The sequence below is a fragment of the Jaculus jaculus genome, chromosome 7 (genome assembly GCF_020740685.1).
Source record: "Jaculus jaculus isolate mJacJac1 chromosome 7, mJacJac1.mat.Y.cur, whole genome shotgun sequence".
NCBI classification, from domain to species: Eukaryota; Metazoa; Chordata; class Mammalia; order Rodentia; family Dipodidae; genus Jaculus; species Jaculus jaculus.
In genome coordinates this window covers 72,720,717-72,727,290 of record NC_059108.1, presented here as the reverse complement: position 1 = coordinate 72,727,290, position 6,574 = coordinate 72,720,717, and the positions used below count along the sequence as shown (strand labels likewise).

At 38.6% G+C, this 6,574-nt stretch overlaps 1 protein-coding gene across 1 annotated transcript; it reads left to right on the top strand.

Moving 5' to 3' along the window:
* The first annotated feature begins 2,414 nt into the window (after positions 1 to 2,414).
* LOC101610922 (lys-63-specific deubiquitinase BRCC36-like) lies at positions 2,415 to 3,682 on the top strand. The gene has a single exon (XM_045154922.1). The coding sequence runs from the start codon at positions 2,445 to 2,447 to the stop codon at positions 3,309 to 3,311; it is 867 nt and encodes a 288-aa protein (XP_045010857.1). The 5' UTR covers positions 2,415 to 2,444; the 3' UTR covers positions 3,312 to 3,682.
* The last annotated feature ends 2,892 nt before the right edge of the window (positions 3,683 to 6,574 follow it).

The window sequence follows — 6,574 nt, the reverse complement described above, 5'->3', positions numbered from 1 at the left end:
TTCTTCTTTTTATTTATTTTTCTAAAGAAAGGCAGACTGCTATGTACAATGCCTCATTTAGGAGTCTGGAATCTTGGAAACTTGACTACCCTATGTTCTGCAAATGGACCTTGAGAGCTTATTTAGAGGTTCTAGAAGAGACATATGGCTACTTGTATATTCTAGACTGAAGACTGGTCCGCCTCTTTTTGGGGAAGGTCATCCCCTTCAACCCAGGGCCACAACTTATCAGTTACTATCTCAAGTCTAGTTTCAGGAGGGATGCTCATAAAATGGTGAGGGAGGAAGGGGACACCCCTATGGCCAGACATATTATCCCAAGCAACTCTGGCAATCAATGGGGTAACAGATGCCAGATCACCCTCACGTCCAAAAAGTTTCATTTAAGTACGACAGGGTGTTTACTAATTATCTGGACATTGTGATATTTGTTGTCAATTTAAAATTTGAATTTATTATTTATTTCTATCATAAGTTAATGTTCACTTTAAAAAACAACTTTGTACATTAAAGAAGGTCACTTTTTTTTCTTTTTATTTTATTTTATTGGTTTTTCAAGGTAGGGTTTTTCTCTAGCCAGGCTGGCCTGAAATCATCATGTAGTTTCAGGGTGGCCTCCAACTCACAGTGATCCTCCTACCTCTGCCTCCCCAGTGCTGGAATTTAAAGACGCGCCCACCATGCCCTGCTGTTCTTTTAATTTCAGTAGACATGCACAATGCATCTACTTGGAGCCCTCCGCCAAGATCCCTTGCCTCTGCAACACAGACTACTCTCTTTTCAAATTCCAGAATTGGGTAAATACACCTATGGGTCAAGCCCAGACGCAGTAACGGAGACACTAAGATAAGACACAATTCAAATTCTTGAAGCTTGGGGGTTAGAGGTGTCGCTCAGTGATAGGAGCATTTGCCTAAGCACGTACTAGGTCTGGGCTCATCTCCAGCATCACGGAACTAAAACCATCTTCAATGCAGAAAGGAGTCCTGAGGCACGCGCACACACATGCGCGTGCACACACACCTAAAGAAGGTCACTTTTTAAATATTTTATTTATTTGTTTATTTAAGAGAGAGAGAACAGGCACACTAGTGATTTCTAGCCACTTCAAACCAACTCCACATGTATGTGCCGCCTTTTGCATCTGGTTGTACATGGGTACTGGGGAACCATACTTGGGGCTTTAGGCTTTGCAAGTGAGCACCTTAAATGCTGAGCCATGTCTCCAGCCAGAAGACTGCTAACTTTATAAGTTTTCGAGACTCACATGAGTCTATATCAATATGTTAATGTCAGTAATATTAAAAGGCAAAAGCAAATTAAATTAACCATAAGAGTAAACATGTACAGAAATAAACAATCTATAAGCCAGAGCCCTAGGAAAGGGAAGTCATGAGTGAAGGTAATGCCATACCTTCAAACAATGATATTTTTCTTTGTACCTTTCTAGTGACTCATAGAAAACATTCCAAACACTGCTAGGATATTTTTAAAACAAATGTTGTTTAGAGGATGAAAGATTCCAATGGATTTTTTTTTTCACCATATTTTTCTTCTCAATAAGCTCTACCCCTCCCCCCCCCCAAGAAAAGAAACAAAGAAAGAAACACTATTTAAGAAAAAATACTTTTCTTATATTTATTTTTGGTAAGAGACCAAACTTACCATTGGCTTAAAAATTTTAGCAATGAGCCGGGGGTGGTGGCACACACCTTTAATCCCAGCACTCGGGAGGAGAGGAAGGAGGATTGCTGTGAGTTCAAGGCCACCCTGAGACTACATAGTAAATTCCTGGTCAGCCTGGGCTAGAGTGAAACTGTACCTCAAAAAGCCAAAGGAAAAATAATCTAACAATGACATCCATTTGAATAATTAAATTGTTTATAAAATATTGCCTAAATACCAGCCATCCCACTGAGGAGGCCCTTCAGTGCAGTGGTGGAAACAGGGAGGAGGGAAATGATAGTACCAACACATCATGTGTCCGTACAAAGTTTTACTTAATTTAAAAAATGAAAAAATTATTTCCTACCACTGGAAGCTCTTGATGTTATCTTCATATTGACCCAATTGAAGATTTTTTGCACACCAAAAAAGAAATCAGTTCTTGCCAGGGCCCAGCTTCAGCAAGGTTGGAGAACTCAAAGGTGATGTGTGGAGTTGGCATTGTGAGGAAATGATCTGGACCAGTAGTTCAGGTGAAGTACACTGGACACAGAGCAAAACTCTGCTGCTTTATTTATGTTTTTACAGTGCATTATATTTTTTGCAAACAAGACATAGCAACTTCTTCATGTGGCTTCTATTCTCTAAGAAATCTTGCACAATATTCTTGGTTTCCCCTGCTTCTGCTTAACTCATGAACCTCTTGCGCCATAGGCCTGATAACATCTTAAACAAGAAAGTCAGAGGGCCTAAAGCGGACGTGAGGGGAGCGGAGCAAGATGGCGGTGCAGGTGGTGCAGGCGGTTCATCTTGAGTCTGACGCTTTCCTAGTTTGTCTCAACCACGCTCTGAGCACAGAAAAGGAGGAGGTGATGGGTCTATGTATAGGGGAGTTGAATGATGACACAAGGAGCAACTCCAAATTTACCTGCACTGGAGCTGAAATGCGCACAGTTGCTGAAAAGGTTGATACCATCAGAATTGTTCACATTCATTCTGTCATCATCTTGCGGCGTTCTGATAAGAGGAAAGACCGAGTAGAAATTTCTCCAGAGCAGCTGTCTGCAGCTTCAACAGAGGCAGAAAGGTTAGCTAAACTAACAGGTCGCCCTATGAGAGTTGTGGGCTGGTATCATTCCCACCCTCATATAACTGTTTGGCCTTCATATGTTGATGTTCGAACACAAGCCATGTACCAAATGATGGATCAAGGCTGTGTAGGACTTATTTTTTCAGGTTTCATAGAAGATAAAAACACAAAGACTGGTCGGGTACTGTACACTTGCTTCCAATCGATACAGGCCCAGAAGAGCTCGGAGTATGAGAGAATTGAAATCCCTATCCATATTGTACCTCATGTCACCATTGGGAAAGTGTGCCTTGAGTCAGCAGTAGAGCTGCCCAAAATTCTGTGCCAGGAAGAACAGGATGCCTATAGAAGGATTCACAGTCTTACACATCTGGACTCAGTAACCAAGATCCATAATGGCTCAGTGTTTACCAAGAATTTGTGCAGTCAAATGTCAGCAGTCAGTGGGCCACTCTTACAATGGCTGGAGGACAGATTGGAACAAAACCAGCAGCATTTGCAGGAGTTGCAACAAGAAAAGGAAGAGCTTATGGAAGAACTTTCTTCCCTAGAATAAAGCAGGAGGAAAATGTGGAAAAATGAAAATACCCAGCACAAAACTATTAAGCTCAATCAATTCTGAAGATGATAAAGTTGGAAGACTCACATGACCCAACTTCATGACTTATTATAAAGCTACAGTAATCAAGATAGTATGGTATTGGCAGAGGGAAAGACACATAGATCAATGGAACAGAAAGGCGAGTCCATAAGTATATCCACAATAATATGCTCAATGAATTTTGACAAGGTGTAAAACTATTCAGTGAAGGATAGCCTTTTCAACAAACCATGCTGAAGCAACTGAACCCCACCAGCTAGCAAAAGGAAAAGGAAATGTACTTCAGCCAAAATCTTACACCTTCTATAAAAGTATTTCAAATGTATCATGGATTTAAATGTAAGATGTAAAACTTTTAGCCAGACATGGTGGCACATGCCTTTAATCCTGGCACTTGGGAGGTAGAAATAGGTGGATCACTGTGAGTTCAAGGCCATCCTGGGACTACAGAGTGAGTTCTAGGTCAGCTTGGGCTAGAGTGAGACCCTATCTCTGAAAAAAAAAAACTTTTAAGAGAAAATCATATAAGAAATATCTTTAAGAGAAATTCTTAAACTCAAAAGCACAACCCATAAGAAAAGGGTAGTTATATTGGGCTTCATCAAAATTAAAACCTCTTATTCTGTAAAAAATATTAAAGACAAATTATTTGCAAATCATGTAGTATCTGATCAGCTTGTACTCAAAATCTCAACAGTAAGAAAAAAACAAAAACTAGTTAGGAAATGAGAAAAGAACATGAATAGACATTTTCACCAAAGAAGATGTATAGATAGCAGATAATCACATGAAAATACATTGAACTTCATTAGTCATTGGGTAATGCAAATTAAGACTCCAATGGGATATGACATGCATTGATTAGAACGACTAAGAACAGAACAGTGAAAATGCTAAATGATGTCGAGTATGCAGACTAGATTTTCCATACGTTGGTGGCAGGAATGTAAAATAATATAGCTACTCTGAGGAAAAGTTTGGAAATTTCTTGTAAGGTTAAATATATACTAATCATGTAGTCCAGCAGTTGTATTCCTGGACATTTATCATTTATCTGTGTAAACCTGTGTTGGCACAAAAAAACTTGCACAAAAATTTCATGGCAGCCTTATTTGTAATAACCCAAAACTGGAAATAACCCAGATAGCCTGCAATAAATAAATGATTAGACAAATTTTCCCTACCATGGAATGCCATTCTATAGTGGAAAGGAACTATGCCACTCACACATACAACTTAAATGGACCTGGGGGAAATGTTACAGTAAATGAAGAAAGTTTGTTTCAAAAGGACATGTACTGTATGGTCGCATTTATGTAACATTATTGAAATGTCAGAATTATGGAAAGGAATAACAAATTAATGTTTGGGGGGGATACAGACTGGATGTTATACGGCATACATAACTAAAGGGATGGAACAAGCATTCCTTTGTGCTGAGCAAATAGTTTTGTATCTTAGTTCTATTGCTAAAACTGTGTAAGTCTGTACAATGCAAATCAATGCATGTGAAATCTAGCAAAACGAAATAAAGTCTGTAGTTTAGTGAACAGTAAAAAAAAAAAAGAAAAAAAAAAAGAAAGTCAAAGATTGCAAGCTGGTTAATATCTTATCCAGGGTCATGGAAACTAGCCAAGAGACCTGGCAGGCAGCTCTTGCAGTTATAAGGTAATAGACTTTCTTTTTTTTAATTTTTTATTTATTTATTTGAGAGCGACAGACACAGAGAGAAAGACAGATAGAGGGAGAGAGAGAGAGTGGGCGCACCAGGGCCTCCAGCCACTGCAAACGAACTCCAGACGCGTGCACCCCCTTGTGCATCTGGCTAACGTGGGACCTGGGGAACCGAGCCTCGAACCGGGGTCCTTAGGCTTCACAGGCAAGCGCTTAACCACTAAGCCATCTCTCCAGCCCAAGGGCAGTTATTTTAACTTCTTCATTGTTGTGGTAGCCACTCTCTACATAATATCATGTTGTAGCCTGAATAACAGTATGTTTCTCTATTTCTAATCAGTACTGATTTAATTGTCTCTTTATGACCTTTTTATGTTGTTACATTTTAGAGTTTGGTCCTGACCTTTCAAGTCTCTCCATAAAAGTAAGATTTTGATATTTAAATCTTCTCCCATATTTCTAGACAATCCTTTCTCCATTAATGCATGCCCCTGTATATGATAAAGGTTGATCTCAGTGTTTTGCATTGATGGCTTTCCTATAGGAGCCCATCAAAATCTATTGTTAATTCTGAAAGTTACATGTTCTGTTTTACTTCCTTATATGGGCCCAACCTGATTATTTGAAAGGTATTTAAAAAAAACTAAGGGAGGGCTGAAGAGATGGATTAGTGGTTAAAACATTTGATTGGAAAAGCAAAGGACCCAGTTTGATTTCCCAGGACCCACATAAGCCAGATGCACAAGGGGATGCATGTTTCTGGAGTTTGTTTATAGTGGCTAGAAGCCCTGATGTGCCCATTCTCTCTCCCAACTTCTCTACCTCTTTCTCTCTCTCTCCAGTAAATAAATAATAAAAATAAACTTTTTTTAAAAAACTAAGGGAATAATTGTGAAATAATCTAGTAGTCATTAAATAAGAGAATTAGTAGAATAATAATAGCAACATAAAAGTTTTTACTCTTTTGTAATGAGCTTCATTCAGTCAAAGTTTCATGAAATTTTTCCCTAGAGATATTATTTTATGAAAAAATAACTCAGAAAAAGTTAGTGATTGCATGATTGGATAGAGTCTGTAAATGTGCAAAAAATAAGACACACATAGATAATGTAAAATGAATAGAGAAAATGTTGAGAATAATTTATCTGAACTGTTGAATGGGTAACAGCAATGGAATGTTAAAAGAGGGTGTACATAGCAACCATCACTTGGAAACTTTCAACTTTAAAACACATCCCCAGCACCCACTAAAAATAAATAGACATGAGGGAGAGGTGCAATAATTTGTCAGATGACTGTCTTCTGTAACTTAGCTTTGCTCTGGCTTCTCTCCATTCACTTTGGAAAGCACAATGAACTCAGGAGCAATAAGGAAGTTAGCCTGAAAATATTAAAACTAATTTTCATTGTGTATGTACTTTTAAATTCACAAAAGAAGGGTATTGCCAGGAGTGTGTTGCCACAAGAATAAAAGCAATACAGGGTTGTACCCTTACCACAAGTCACTGGAGTGTATTGTTACAACTTCACTAGTAAGTGATAAA